Raw genomic sequence first — 15,728 nt, 5'->3', positions numbered from 1 at the left:
ACTCACCCTCCTGTAAAAGGGACATATTTATTATGAAGACACAGCAACTATCACATACAAAGTACAATCCTCTAACATCCTGAAATACATATACACACACATTGTACATAAATTTATATTGTTAATATAAAAATACATCATTAACATTTCTAAGGATGACAAATACAAAACCAATAAATATTGCAATTCTAAAACATCTACTTACATTAAGTGCTGGTGAACAGGATGATGGTAAAAGAAAGAGGCCAAAGCAGACCAGAAAACCAACTACCTGGCTTCCAGTTACAGACTTGAGTTGGTTTGGGGGTGGTATTACACTCAATTTCCCCAAACACTTAAAAGTGACTGATGTCATCAACTCTCAAAAACAGAGTAAAGGAAGAATTTGACATTATGGCACTATTTTTTGGCCACACACACACACACACACACACACACACACACACACTCTTCAACCGCATTTAATGAGATACAGAAATATCAATAATAAGTTTAACTTAAAATCAAAGCCCCTACAACCTAACCTTCTATGTAGCACCCCAGGAGAATGCTTTACTTCTCCTACTCATCTTTTGTATCTTGTGTTCAGTCTTTTTTCCTTTCAGTAAGTCAAACTACATGGATGGTCAAATGAGAGAAAAATCCAGCATTAATTCTGGCATGAGAACAAGGCACAAATGTCAGAAAACGGTTAATGGATCAGCTGTTAAACTGAAGGGTGCCATGCCCTAGCAAACACTCACAACTCAAAACTTGACAACTTTTCTTGTGTCCAAACACCATCAGACTATTGCCACAGGGATATTCTCTTTTTTGTTTTTTTTTTGAGACAGAGTCTTATTCTATCCCCTAGGTTGGAGTGCAGTGGCATAATCTCGGCTCACTGCAACCTCCACCTCTTGGGTTCAAGCAATTCTCGTGCCTCAGGCCCCCAAGTAGCTGGAACTACAGGCATGCGCCATCACATCCAGCTAATTTTTGTATTTTTAGTAGAGACAGGATTTCACCATGTTGGTCAGGCTGGTCTCGAACTCCTGACTTCAAGTAATCTGCCTGCCTCGGCCTCCCAAAGTGCTGGGATTACAGGCATGAGCCACCATGCCTGGCCGGGATATCCTTTTTTTTTTTCTGAGACAGAGTCTCGCTGTGTCACCCAGGCTGCAGGCTGTAGTGCAGTGGCATGATCTCGGCTCACTGTAACCTCCACTTCTCAGGTTCAAGCAATTCTCCTGCCTCAGCCTCTCGAGTAGCTGGGACTACAGGCGTGCACCACCACATCAGGCTAATTTTTGTATTTTTAGTAGAGATGAGGTTTGACCATGTTGGCCAGGATAGTCTCAATCTCTTAACCTCATGATCTGCCTGCCTCAGCCTTCCAAAGTGCTGGGATTACAGGTGTAAGCCATCACGCCTGGCCCTGGGATATTCTTTAGTGCAAAGTTTAGGAAACTCCATGCACTTCTCAAAATGTCAGATGCTGGGGGCTGGCTTATATGAGACATATGCAGAAGACAGATAATAGATTTTACCCATGGGCTAGATTTTCAGATTCTAACACAGAGACAGATAAGTGGTGAAGAACTCCAAGAAAGCTGTATTTAAGTCAGAAGACTCTCTTTCGTGTGTGTGTGTGTGTTTCTGTTATATAGGTGAATTATCTCATATATGTTGTCAGAGGGGACAATCCTACCATCCCATAGTATGTTCCTTTAAGGTCAATTAGGGCTTCTAGCTTTCAACCAAATGGAAACTCCTGTAAACCATCCAGTTTCTCCTGTCTTTGAGGCTCTACTGACTTTCTTGCTTGAATTTGTAACAGATTAATTAGAACTCAAAAGTCCTTTCTGTTACCTTTACATTGGTCTTCAGATCTAGACCCCAAGGCAACCTTGCATGGGCCTTTCACTACACAAGCTAATTCCAGGAGGGACTCAGGGATCCCTCTGCCCAAAGTCAGAACTGGAAGGTGGGGCTGGGAAGTAAGGAATGAAAAGCAAATGGGACTATCATAAGAGGTAAAGAAGTTTTAAAAAGCAGGTGTACATTTCTAGAAGATTCTGGTTTCTCCTGCTGGGGATTCTTGGAACTTAATATATACTGGAGAGTTCACAGGTCAGGCTGCACAGTCTGGTCCAGAATCTAGTCAGTCTCTGGTCTCCTCACATCATAAACACTTCCTAAGAGATCAAGGACAATCCAAAAGAACCCATCCAATCAACATGTCACAACTGACTCTGCCATCACTGAGTCAAATCAACCGTAAGATCCTGGGGCTCCTGAATCACTTGCGGACATGAGAAAGCAGGACTTTGACCTTTAAGAATGATATGCCCTCAGCTGTTACCAATATCCAAGGCTAAGAAGGTTAAAGTCTGGAGGCTGGATTGAGTAACCACAATGATCCTTGGGTAGCGCAGATTCTTCTCTTGCTGCCGAATGTCCTCAGAGGCGAAGAGTGCCAGGAGCAGGGGAGAGGGTAGTCCTGGAGGTACATCCTCTGGCCACTCTGGAGGAAGCAGTGAGGTGTGCATTGTTAGACTTGCACCGGGAAGGGAGCTTGGTTTTGGACCCCAGGACATCCTGTCCACAAGCAGCTGCTACTTCTTGGGCTTCTCTAGAATATTGAGGAATTTCCCCCGTGTCATCTCTCTGGCTGGAATCACAAAGCAAACAAATTATCAGTAAAACCTAAAATCTGAAAAAAGAATCACAGGAAGATTTAATTTTAAAATGCAGATTGATTTAAATTGTATATCAAGTTGCTTTCACAACAGATTCAATCACTACCAACTAACCTCCTAAAAGGGGGTAAAACAAACCACTATATACAACTAAAATGGTACAAAGCCACTCTGAAGTTGGCAATTGAGATACACGCCAAATGACTGGGAAAGAGTTTATCATCCACCTTTAAACAAATCACAAGGGAATTCCCCAAAAACCTATCTGTCTCAAGAATCGAACCTAATACTCATGTTCACTATCTCAGGTGTTTGCTCTTGGAGCCTAAAACCCAACCAAGATTAGAGTCTTCTCTGGGTTGTTGGTCTCTGGACATTTATAATCTCAAATCAAAATTAGAGATCATTTACCCCATCTCTCAGCAGTGGTAGTCCCTGGATACTGTAATAACAGGGTTTATATTCCCTCAGTGCAGTTCATCTGTGGATGGTGTCATAAAGTAGGGTTTATAGAGCTTTGGTCTTCTCTCCCTTGGCATTGTCAGTTCTTAGATATTTAATATAGCCAGGCAAGGTTTATGTGTCTTTCTCCGGCTTTCAGCACCATCAATCTTTGAGTGCTGTAGTTACAAGTGGGTTTATACAGCTACTTTCCTATATATGAGGCTCCAAATTGAAAGTAAAACATTTCTCAATTACAAGGGCCACTCCAGAGGTCCCCCATTTTAGATCTAGAAGGCATATGTAGTATAACACCCTCTTCCTCATCCTCATCCTGCAAGGCCATGTTTTTAGATTTCTTAAATGGATTTAACAGTGCAGAAAGTTCTGATGGTTGATGGCTGGCTCTGGAAGCCAGGCCTCCTGGAACCATGCAGTTGGCACAGGGCAGGCTGTGTGGTCTCCCCAGAACATGTCTCCATCCTGGCCAAAGAAGTAAGGCGGCTGGGGAGGCGCTCGCAGGAATGAGAAGGACCTTCACCCTGGCCTCCTTGTTGCCTTTCCCAAGTCCAGAGCAAATGGAGCTAGATGAATGGCCTCCAGCTCAGCTTCCCTCTGCCCCAACCTAAGTTTAACAGTTTCTTGTTTTCTTGTACAATGAAGAAATAAAACAACACAACCTCTGGCACCATAGGGAGGCTTTTGGTAACTTCAGTTTATACATTTCCCATCTTTCACTAGTTCCTGCGCTCCAACAAAGGGAAAGGAAATTCCATTAACTAGGCATCAAAGCCCAGCGTTGGGTCTTGCCTCAGGTACCCACGACCCCACCCTGACCCAAATCAAAGAGACCATTCCTTCTTTCGTGGTTTTACAGCAAATCCTGCACAAGCAAAGTTCCTGTAAGACTTGCATGCAATTACTTGTTTATTTAGTTGTCTTCCTCAACTAAAATGTAAAAACTGAAGGCAGAGATTGTTTAGTGCTAGACCTAGTGTCTGCTGAATAAGTGTTGATTGGATAAATGATAATACACCACAGAACTAGAACCAAGTAGAGATGCAAAAAATGTTAGTTTCTTTCCTTTCCATCAACAAACAGTGCTCCATTCTCTACATGATGGCAGTCTCTTTAAATGTACCTTGTTTATTTGGCAAGAAAAACCATTTCCCTTAATGCAAATTAATGCCAAGTTCATGGAGAGATTGGGGTCAAGGACTACTCTAGAGAAAATCCAATCACATACTATCTTGCCCATAGGAGGTAGCATCGGCTTCTTGCAGAGAACATGGGATTTGAACTCAGTTTACGTTCCAGTTCTAGCACTTAGCAGCAGGGTGAGCTGGGCAGATCTCTGAGCCTCAGTCTCTTCATTTGTAACAAAGAGCATATTAATACCCTACTTTTCCCTTGGATGTTAGCAATGAACATGCTTGGTATAGTGCTAATCATTAACACATTTTCCAGAGGTGGGTAAGCAAGTTCTCTCGCACCCAGTATTTTCTGAGTGAATGAATGAATGAACAAACGAATTGTGCAAAGGGAAGCTAGGAAACAAAAAAAATTCCATTCCTTGGAATCTTTTCCCTCAACTTGAAGGAAAAGAAATTTACTTATATTTTTGGGCAGATTGGGTCTCACTTATTTCTACTAGATGGGTTACCTGCCTACTTTCAAGTTTAAACAACATGTAACAAATGATCCTGCACCATGGCTAGAAGCAGAAGCTCTGGAAACCAGACACAGGCAATACAAAACTCCTCTGGAGAGAACAGAGCCTTGTTCCAAAAATCGTGGGCCTGGAGTACTGCAGTGCTCTAACTAATGACTTCTGCCTGCTGACCTTCAGACCCACCAACTCCTTACTGCTTTTCCCCAAATGGCAAAATGACCAATATTTTAAGACTTGGAATTTTAAAAGACCCAAACTATTTAAGGGGTCAAAAGGGCTTGAAAGGAAAAATAAATGGATATTCTGAAGTCTCTCAGAGGCAAGCTCTCCTTGAATTTAACCAATCCTTTTTAACAACCCTTTTCCACTCAATCATTCCTCCCCCTTCAACCTAATCCAAGTACACAGAGCTGCAGGAAACCACTGTAAAAGTAGAAGTAATTCAAAAGACATCATCTCCTACATGGGAGGAGAGAAAGTTTTCCTACTCGCCAGTCCCATATAGGAGATATACGAATGTATGACACAGCCGCTCCCTAAAAGAGGGCTGTGCCCTATAAATCAGATGCTAAGCACCAACCCCTTTCTGTGCACAGAGAAATTGCTGTGGGTCAGGGGCTGCTCCAGAGCACGTGCCCTCCTGTTCACTTGTCATCAGAGATGTTAACATTTCTGATTAATTCATATAGCCCTTATTTTATTCCTCATTTCTTTATCCTTGCTCTGCTGCAGTGCGAAGATTCTTACCAACCTGCTACAGTAATCACCACCCACTAACCGCACCCCCTCAAACCTAGTGAAATTGTTTAGTGATGCCAACCGCGCTTTTAATTTGCAAGACATCAGACACAGAGGTAATTTATACCAACATCTGTTCATTTTTGACTTCTGAAACAAACTCGCACATGCTGCTACAAAATCCCATTAGGAGTAGGGAGACAGCCTTCTGCTACTATTCTGTATTCCTCGTCTACACACACACACACACACACACACACACACACACACACACACCTCTTCTAGTAAGGTTTTATAAATAAATGTATTTTACTCTTAGCTTTTTAAGCTCCCATCAGAAATTTCAAATCTCTTTTGGTAAAAACCTTTAGAGATGACTACTGCCTGCTTACAGAGAAGAGAAAGCTGTTTCTATTTCCCCCTGCCTAGTTCTGTCCCTTCTTCTTCACAATGGTTATAGCTTGATAATTCTAGAATGAATGGCCAGGGTAAGACTGCATGTTCTTCAGCTTGGCACTCCCAGTTCCTCCATTTTCTCCTGGTTCTTTGTTCCCCATAATGTATTATACAGAAAACAATTCTAGAGACAAGAAGATTGGGAGATAGTGTTATCTAGAGTCAGTGAAATCTGTCAACTAATTTTTTTTTGAGACAGAGTCTCGCTCTTGTTGCCCAGGCCAGAGTGCAATGGTGCAATCTCAGCTCACTACAACCTCTGCCTCCCAGGTTCAAGTGACTGGCTCACTGCAACCTCCATCTCCCGGGTTCAAGCAGTTCTCCTGCCTCAGCCTCTCAAGTAGCTGGGATTACAAGCATGCACCACCATGCCCGGCTAATTTTTTGTATTTTTAGCAGAGACAGGGTTTCACCATGTTGGCCAGGCTGGTCTTGGCCTCCTGACCTCAGGTGATTGCCCACCTTGGCCTCCTAAAGTGCTAGGATTATAGGCATGAGCCACTGGGTCCGGCCTGTCAACCATTTTCTGATTCTGGATTGCTAAGATTACAAGATTTATCAGGAAGGTAACATTGCTTTCATTCTAATAACTATGCCAAGAAGGGTCCACTGGTCCTCAGCCACTGGTGTATGCTGTGTAAGAGAGAAGCATGACCCCTACATCAAGTCATGAATTACAGGCCCTATTATAGTATACATAGATCACAAATTGAGAAAGCCACAATTGAGACTGTCAGCATAGGGTTAACACGTGAAATGCTGCAGAGAGTGTAGGGAGGGGACTGGCTACTACACACTGAGAGACAGCAAATGGATAGACTACAATCAACTTCCAGGTTTACACTGTTTCTATTACCCCCTACTTTCACAGTTTTTCCAGGGCTATCAGGTCACGGCAGCTGTAAACACCTGGGTCTACTTGGAGAGGTCAGGGCTGAAAGGAGGACTCCACCGTGCCTGCTCTGAAGGTGGTGTGTGGTTTAATATAATCCCTTCTTCAGACTCTCCAATTCCTCCATCCTACATTTAGCCTTGCTTCTGGCTCCCCTTCCACGTTGACTATCCCCAAACTGCCTTCTCTGCAGTAAATTTTCTGGTGGCTGGTTGAAAAAGATTCAGTGGTACAGATTGATTTCTCACTGGTGAGGGGATGAGGGATTACCAGAGGCACCCTGGTTAACGAGATTGGGTGCAGAATATCTCTCGAGACCAGCCCTCTCTGCCAGGGCTTTGCACCTTTCGCCAATGACATATGGGTTTTATTACAGAAAGACTGTCCAGATTATAACTTTGAGGCAATTGCCTGATAAAATTCTGCTCAGCTTTTATGTAGGGAACAATGTAAAAGATTAAGTAACTTTTTAATGAAGTGGAAGAAACTCATAGTTCAGTTTTTCAATTCCAATGCAAACTACTTTAAACATTTCTATGCCTCAATATAATTAAAAATGTTTATGCGGTGGGGACAAATTACTTTCCACTGGTTTTCTCACATTCAGAAAAACAGTAACAGGCTGCTTTTAGGAGACTCTAATATGAGTGGCCAGGAAACAAAGGAGACAACATAATATTGTGAGAAGAGCAGGACTTTAGCGCTGGATAGGCTTGGATTTGAACCTCAACTCTTACATTGACCCCAGGCCACATAGGCAAATTACCAAGTTATTTTTCTGAGCTCGTTTCCTCATCCAGTCAAGGTAGGATTAATACAAAGTCACACAGGCATTCAGTAAATGCTAGCTACTATACAACCATTTCTTTCATTTCAAACAAGATGTTTTATTTAAACAATAGGATGCTTGATGGGAAAACTATCTAGGATTCATTTCTTTTAGAGTAACTTATCCCTACCTAAAGACATATTGCCCTACAATAACAGGTATGTACCAGAGTCTAAAACCTAGATGATTTTAGAATGACAAGTCAAAAACTGCAAAATTCTCCAATTTAACAAGGTATGGAAGGATTTTTTTTCTTTTTTTTAAAGAGACAAGGTCTCGCTTTGTCACCCTCCCTGGAGTGCAGCGGTATAGTCATAGCTCACTGCAGCCTCAACCTTCTGGACTCAAGCTATCCTCCTGCCTCAGCCTTCTAAGTAGTTGTGACTATAGGCATGCGCCACCTGGCTAATTTTTAAATTTTTGGTAGAGACAGGATCTTGCTTTGTTGCCTAGGCCAGTCTTGAACTACTAGCTTCAAGCATGGACGGATTTTTTGTTACTGATTTTTGTTAAATGATGGGAGCAAAATAACTTAATAAAGTACAAAGATAAGAGCTGAATGAGCATGCCACTAATGGAGAAAGGGGGCATCACCACAGAATCAGTATTTATCCCCATCAAATCTCCATCTGATGCTGATCAAAACATACGATTGGCCATTTAGTTTAAAAAAATAAAAAGGCAATAATATGCTTGTGCATAAATGCCAGTCACTTTATGCACAATACAGGAATAAGAAAGGGATAAGTGAAAGAACAGAGAAAATCCACACTGTTGTAATCAGGATAGAGTGCAATGGAGTTCTAGTTTTCTGAGAACATATTCCTGGTCTGTGGGATTGGAGTTCTGGAGTAAAGAGCGGGTTCCCTTTGTAGCAGACACCTCTTGTCTGCTGCTGGAACATAACAATCGTATCCTCATTTCCAACTGTGCAGGTGTGTCTGTCTCATCAATCGGCTGCCCATCAAATTGGAATCTGATCTGCCTCATTGATAAACTGTTGTTCACAACGAGCTTTCATTAGTCTACCAAGTGGTGTATGCTATTTAATCTTAGACTGCACCACTGAACTATCCTACCCCTCGACCTTCAAATTAATATGACCACTGTTCTCAGTCTTGCCTCCTTCCTTGGTCTTCTTGTCAGTCATGGTGTGCACTGGAGTCTCCTTAGCTGCTGCTTTACAGAAGGTACCAGGTCTACACCAAGTAAGCACACATACAGCACCAGGAGTGGCAAAAGGAGACCTCACTATTTCTAAAAAGATCCTCCAATGCAAGACAAATGGTTAACACTAATGACTTGCATCTGTGTAACATATACTGTGGCATATTAAGCCTGGCTGGAGTAACGTCAGGTATTAGGTGGAGGCAGCTACCTTCCTTAACTATACCAGCAGATACTTCCAGCCAAAAGGAACACATAAAATCCCAGTTTAGTTTAAATCAATGTGCTAAAGACTGTTTATGTAATTGGCTTCACAAAAGATGTTTTTATAGAAATAATGCCATTCGTTATAGTTTTGACTCTTATTTAAAAATTACTTTTTTGGTCCCTGAAATCTTGAATGTATTCTTCTTTTTTTTTTTTTTTTTTTTGGGGGGGACAAAGTTTAGCTCTTGTTGCCCAGGCTGGAGTGCAATGGTGCAATCTTGGCTCACTGAAACCTTTGCCTCCTGGGTTCAAGCAATTCTCCTGCCTCTCAGCCTCCCGAGTAGCTGGGATTACCGGTGCCTGTCACCACACCCAGTTAATTTTTTTGTATTTTTAATAGAGATGGGGTTTCACTATGTTGGCCAGGCTGGTCTCAAACTCCTGACCTCAGGTGATCCATCCACCTTAGCCTCCCAAAGTGCTGGGATTACAGGCATGAGCCACTGTGCCCGGCCTCTTGAATGTATTCTAACAGTTATGACAAAAGAGACCCACCAATCAGTTATCAGTGTGTACTGTGCAGAAAAGAAGCATGGAGTGGGTGGTAAAGAGCAAAGGCAGTCACATGGAGCACATACTATGTACGAGATATTAGGAAGATTCAAATAAAGTCAAAGACATGTTTTCCCACAGAAAGAGACTATTCTTAAAGGCCATGCTGCCTTCAAGATAGAGCTAGCAGTTAACAGGTATTTTGGTGGACTGGCAGAGAACAAAAAGAGAGCAATGTGATTTATAATGCTGATTTCTGTCTTGCAGGAATGTACAGCTTCCCTGTGGCTCTGGCACAGAGCTGGTGTACAGCAGAGCAGTTTCAGGGCAGTCTGCCAGACTGAGACTCTCTACCACGCTCCAGTTCAGTGTCAGATCTCCACAGGAAAAGTATCACTAAGTGATCAATAAGTCAAGGACTAAGCACTTTTTAATGCCTATGATATGAGAGCAGCTGGTGCTAGAGTCACTGTCAAAAGCAGAAGGAACTGTGAAAAGCATACAGTGTCACTGGATGAGGAGGGTTCTTTTGGAATTTCACTTCATTAGGACACTTGGTGGCCCTCAGCAGTGGTATAACTTTAATAAGGTTCACTGCTCTCAATCAACTCTTGTGGGGAAGTACACACAAGTGATAGTCTTTAGTGTAAATCTTACTTGTCTCTAAAATGTATATAAGTAGCACTTGAAGGTTAGCAGTGCTAACCTTCAAAGGAGACAACATAATATTGTGAAAAGAGCAGGACTTTTCACAAGTGTGGAATCCCAGCATTTTGGGAGGTGGAGGCGGCCGGATCATTTGAGGTCAGGAGTTCAAGACCAGCCTGGGCAAAATGGTGGAACCCTGTCTCTAGTAAAAATACAAAAATTAGTCAGGCATGGTACACGCATATAATCCCAGCTACATGGGAGGCTGAAGGGGGAGGAACGCTTGAACCTGGGAGGTGGAGGTTGCAATGAGTCAAGATCACATCACTGCACCCCAGCCTGGGCGAAAGAGTGAGACTCTTTCTCCAAAAAATAAAAAAAAAGTTATTTAGGCATAAAAAAAATTACAAAAAGGAGTCTAAAATACTATATATCTGAGAAAAGAACAGATTGGACCAAACTATTACAGACTATCAAAATTTTTGTCCTCAGTATTCTCTAAAAAGTCTTTTTGGGAGCACACTTTCTAGATTATCTTTCTATTGGGTATCTTGGCTCTCTATTAGGACTCTTCCAAAAGGGTGGAGTGGCCAAAAACAATGTTCTCTCCAGTGACTTCTGAAAAAGAGAATTTTATTATTTGCTTTACTTTTTAACTTTAATATTTTGTAGACATGGGGTCTTGCTATGTTGAACTGGTCTTGAACTCTTGGCCTCAAGCAATCCTCTTGCCTCAGTCTCCCAAGTGCTGGGATTTCAGGAGTAAGCCACCATGCCCAGTCTGAGAAAGATAATTTTATATCAAACTTTTTTTCTTCAATTCATAGTAAGGCCCATTTGCAGAGAGTGTTTTATCCAAGAAGTAATATGAAAAAGAAAAGCCAGGACTCAGTGTGCAGGTAAACAAATTTGGACAGTTCCAATATGGAAAATAATTTTAATGGCTTTTCATAACAGAAAAAAAGGACAGAAATATCCAGCCAACAGATTTATTTTCAGAATATAAAACATCGAGTAGGAACATAAAATATGGGAAGTGTCAGCCATGATGCCTGATGATTGAAGGCAGAAGTAGAAGAATTTTAATTGTCAGGCATTTGAAAAATGTTGCATTCAAGTGAAAGACTGTTTCTCCATCAACTCTCCTTGCCCTGCCCTCTTTTAAGAGGAAAACAAGACTAGATTTCAAAAATGTAATCTTTCTTATCATCCTTCTCCCTACTAAAAACAAACCAAAACAATAGTAAAATAACCCCAAAGATCTGTGTTAGAGAAATGAGAGCTAACAACTTCTTATTTGTATTTTGTTTCCTTTTTGGAGGACCTGACAGGCCTATTTCACAGTTTTACTTGGTTTCCTTTTCAAGGGTAAAACTCAATTGAATGAAAGGCAATGAGATCAAAGCAATGAATTAATACTCTGGGGGCTAGAACTTTTATTAAATACTCATAAATTTGTGCAGAACATTCATGCTTCAGGGCCTTTACATAGTAATACATCCTGGTGAAACACTTATTATGACCAAAGGCTAGTAGCTTCACAGTCTTAATATCCTCATCCATAAAGTAGGAACAGCAATAATAATCTATCATTTAAGGTTAAGATAGAAGAATAACAACTAGTCAAAGTGACTTGATCAGAAAACAAAATATTTTGCCCCAAGTTAGACAGAATAACTTATTCATAGGCTAGGTTCCACTATCAGGAAAATCAGACCAGGATCACAGTACAGATAATTTCAAATGACTTGCATATTCAGACAACTTTCCTGCCTTGGCTGTCTATCCGACTTCAAGGTGCTGGCAACAGCTAAAGTCTAGGGATGATGAAGGCCTAGTCTTCTTGACCCTCAGGGCAGGGAAAGAGTTACATCTTCACATTGAGAAGCCAATAAAAACCTCTCTTGATTATAATTTAGATAAGAACCACTGGATTGAATAATAATGTCTAAAACTCCCCTGGCTGTTTCACCTTGAGACGTCCATCACTGGGTTAAACATGATGCTAATTGCATTTGGATTGATTAATTTCTCTCACTCCTGTCTATTCGAATAATGCTTAACAAAATAATCATAGCACCCAGAGCCAAATCTTTTCCGTCAAAGGAATGAAGCCATCAGAACAGGCAGAGATGAAAGAAATGAAGATGACCCGTAATTACTGCTGCAGTGATATCATTACCATATTATATAAAATGAGTATGGGGGGAAAGAAGGGTGGAGGGAGGAGGGGCTGAGATTATTTATTTTTTTTAATGAAACCCTACAACCTAAGAATACAGATTTGACATCAAGTGGAACACACAGAGATATAGAACTTTTTTAAAAAAAATACAAATCTTGCTTATGAAATTGTAAAATCCAACAAACACTGAGGCCCAAGATACATCAAGTGTCTTGGGCTGTGAGCAGGTATTACTCACGCCACTATTTTTTCATCGCAGTAACACTTTGTGTATGACTTGCATCAAGATTTAAGATGCTCTCTTCATACCACAAGCACTCCTATGGTTATTGGAGAATTTTTCTTTAAGCCGGGAATAATATCATTTTATTTTAATATTGTTAGAGGTGGCCTTGTTTGTAAAATTAGAATCTGGGTTTTAACTGCAGCTAGTTCTAGTTTAAGGCACACATGAAAAATGTCTATGAATTTTTGTGTATGGTTCATTGAACAACATTATGGATTTAATTTAAAATACTTGTGAGGATGAGTATAGTACTTCCCTATAAACTATTTTGTTGTTTAATAGGAACTTTTAGTACTTATGACAGAAAACCTAATCTACCTTAGATGTAAATCTATCACATATTAGATGGTGATCTCAGATGAATTACGTAGGTTCTCTGCCTCAGTTCCTTTTTCTGTCAAGTGGAAGTATCTACCTTACTGAGTTATTGTGAGACTTAAAGATAACACAGTTAAGTACTCAATAAGTGCTGGCATAAGACAAAAAATTCCCCAATTAACTTTACGGCTATTTACAGAACCCTGTACAATGTTTTTGCTACTACATTTCTGAAAGTTAATTCAACAAAACTTGTAAAGTATTTGCACACAGATTTTAACAAATATTTGTGAAATAAATCAATAGGACACTTAGAAGGTACATAATTTGAAAAGACTAGAAATATCTGGGATATATTTTTGCTATGGTATTTTGAAGGTAGAACCATCATTAGATAAAAAACAATAAAAATAGATACTGAAGTTATTTTATTTAGCTTGGACAAAAAGGCATATTCCTCTATTTTCTTACACAACAAATATCCCCAAATAAAACAAGCACATATATTTTGAATTTGTAATAATCCAGTGATAAACAGGAGTGCTTTAAAAGAAAAAAAAATATGTATTTCTCTCAGGTTAAAATAAGAATCAAAACCATTTACTCAACTCATTATTTTTTGCTTTCTTTTTGGTTAAGAGAGGCAATGCAATACACTAAAAAAGGTTTTATCTTATCTGGCTTTGGAATTAGACAGATCTAGATTTTATTAAAACCCCAGCCCCCATTTCAAACTTTAAGACTACAAACAAGTAATTTACTTTTCTAAGCGTCAGTTTTCCTTGGAAAATGGGAATTATAAAATAGATGTTGCAGGCTCTTTTGTGATTAAACAAGGTAATGTACGAAAATCTTTCTTCTTTTTTACTTTTTTTTCTTTTTTGAGATGGAGTCTTACTCTGTCACCCAGGCCGGAGTGCAGTGGTGCGATCTTGGCTCACTGCAACCTCCACCTCCTATTTAAGTGATTTTTGTGCCTGAGCCTTCTGAGTAGCTGGGATTACAGGCAAGCACCACTACACCTGGCTAATATTTGTATTTTGAGTAGAGATGGGGTTTCACCAAGTTTGCCAGGCTGGTCTTGAACTCCTGGCCTCAAATGATCCACCAGCCTTGGCCTCCCAAAGTGCTGAGATTACAGGAATGAATCACCGTGACTGGCCAAAAATCTTTTATACTGTAGAGTAGAGACGTCAATAAATGGCACTTAATAATTTTTATCCTTCGTGTCTAAGCTCAAATGTCACCTGTTCAGAGATGCCTTCTTTTTTTTTTTGAGAGGGAGTTTCGCTCCATCGCCAGGCTGGAGTGCAGTGGCGTGATGTCAGCTCACTGCAACCTCCGCCTCCAGGTTCCAGGGATTCACCTGCCTCAGCCTCCCAAGTAGCTGGGACTACAAGCACACGCCACCACACCTGGCTAATTTTTGTTATTTTTAGTAGAGACAGGGTTTCACCATGCTGTTCAGGCTGGTCTCGATCTCCTGACATTGTGATTCGCCCATCTTGGCCTCCCAAAGTGCTGGGATTACAGGCATGAGCCACTGTGCCCAGGCCCAGTTACTTTCTTTAATATCAACCCATTTACTCCCTTCCAAGCACTTAACAAAATCTGAAATCAACTATTTTGTTCCCCACTGAGGCAGGGTCTTGCTCTGTTGCCCAGCCTGGAGAGCAGTAGCACAATCCTGGCTCACTGCAGCTTTGAACTTCTGGGCTCAAATCTACCTCCCTCAGCCTCCTAAAGTGCTGGGATTACAAGTGTGAGCAACCATGCCTGGCCTTGAAATTAACTTTGTTTATTTGCTTTCATGCTCCATGAAGTTCTGGAGAACCTCTTGCTGTATTCCCAGCAATTAGAACAATATCAGGCATATAGTTGGGGGTCAAAAATGTATCTGTTGAAATAATATATTCAGAGGGAGGATCCAAGATGGCCGAATAGGAACAGCTCTGGATTGCAGTTCCCAGTGAAAATGCAGAGGCCGCTGCAGGTGATCCCCAGGCAAGCAGGGTCTGGAGTGGACCTCCAGCAGTCCTACAGCAGAGGGTCCTGACTGTTAGAAGGAAAACTAAGGAACAGAAAGAAATATCTTCATCATTAACAAACAGGACGTCCACTCAGAGACCCCATCTTAAAGTCACCAGCTACAAAGACCACAGGTAAATAAATCCACAAAGATGGGAAGAAACCAGCGCAAAAAGGATGAAAACACCCAAAACTAGAACGCCTTTCCTCCTCCAAGGGATCACAACTCCTCACCAGCAGGGGAACAAGGCTGGATGGAGAATGAGTCTGATGAATTGACAGAAACAGGCTTTAGAAGCTGGGTAATAAGAAACTTCTCTGAGCTAAAAGAACATGTTCTAACCCAATGCAAAGAAATTAAGAACCTTGGAAAAAGATTTGATGAAATGCTAACGACAATAAACAGCTTACAGAGGAATATAAATGAATTGATGGAGCTGAAAAACACAACATGAGAACTTTGCGACGCATACACAAGTTTCAATAGGCGAACAGACCAAGCAGAAGAAAGGATATCAGAGGCTGAAGATCAACTCAATGACATGAAACGAGAAGGCAAGATTAGAGAAAGAGTAAAAAGAAACGAACAAAGCCTCCAAGAAATATGGGATTATGTGAAAAGACCTAA

General features: G+C 40.9%; 1 protein-coding gene across 4 annotated transcripts in view; it reads right to left on the bottom strand.

Annotated features, from left to right (window-relative positions):
* Positions 1–13: 13 nt before the first annotated feature.
* Positions 14–15,728, bottom strand: part of LIN52 (lin-52 DREAM MuvB core complex component) — a 129,894-nt gene continuing 114,179 nt past the window's right edge. For all 4 annotated transcript variants that reach the window (XM_012438242.3, XM_012438238.2, XM_012438240.3 and 1 more), the window contains one exon: positions 14–2,653. In XM_012438242.3, coding sequence (XP_012293665.1) covers positions 2,598–2,653 — 56 coding nt within the window. In that variant the 3' untranslated portion in view covers positions 14–2,597. The remainder of the gene's footprint in view (positions 2,654–15,728) is intronic.

Source organism: Aotus nancymaae, unplaced genomic scaffold (assembly GCF_030222135.1).
Source record: "Aotus nancymaae isolate 86718 unplaced genomic scaffold, 86718_ANA_hifiasm-v0.15.2.pri h1tg000011l, whole genome shotgun sequence".
Taxonomy (NCBI): domain Eukaryota; kingdom Metazoa; phylum Chordata; class Mammalia; order Primates; family Aotidae; genus Aotus; species Aotus nancymaae.
The sequence above is the reverse complement of the archived record's forward strand: the minus strand, read 5'-3'. Positions and strand labels throughout refer to the sequence as shown.